Below are 427 nucleotides of genomic sequence, written 5' to 3'. Positions count from 1 at the left end.
GAGAGGAGATGAGCATGGGAAATGACCGTCGAGGTGCGGATTATCAGCATCGAGGTGCTGATTTCCAGCGTCGAGGTGCTGATTTTCAGCGTCAAGGTGTTGATTTTGGAGGCAGGCGGGGGGAATATGAAGGTAGTGCAGATTTTGGAGAAAGGAGAGAAGAGTATCAGCGTCGAGGTGCTGAATTTCAGCGTCGAGGTGCTGATTTTGAAAGAGGAAGGGGGGATTATGACGACGAACTCAGATATAATCGTTGGAGGGACGATCGGGACACTTGGGAAGCACCTCCGCCTCGAGGAACGGGAGGATTTGGAGGATACCGAGGGTACGGAGGAGATCCCAAGGTGAGGAAACTGAAGATGCCCATCTTTGAGGGCGAGGATGGTCACGGCTGGATCTACAAGGTGGAAAGGTATTTTGCAGTCAA

The 427-nt window shown here is 52.0% G+C and overlaps 1 protein-coding gene across 1 annotated transcript; it reads left to right on the top strand.

Annotated features, from left to right (window-relative positions):
* Positions 1–6: 6 nt before the first annotated feature.
* LOC114578877 lies at positions 7–412 on the top strand (the record flags this gene model as incomplete). Its single annotated transcript, XM_028692424.1, has 2 exons — positions 7–33; positions 76–412. Coding segments are annotated over exons 1-2 (362 nt in total), but the record flags the coding sequence as incomplete, so codon positions are not given.
* Between the last annotated feature and the right edge of the window lie 15 nt (positions 413–427).

Source organism: Dendrobium catenatum, unplaced genomic scaffold (assembly GCF_001605985.2).
Source record: "Dendrobium catenatum unplaced genomic scaffold, ASM160598v2 original_scaffold_198919, whole genome shotgun sequence".
Lineage (NCBI taxonomy): Eukaryota > Viridiplantae > Streptophyta > Magnoliopsida > Asparagales > Orchidaceae > Dendrobium > Dendrobium catenatum.
Note: the sequence above shows the minus strand (reverse complement) of the source record. Positions and strands in the feature narration are given on the sequence as shown.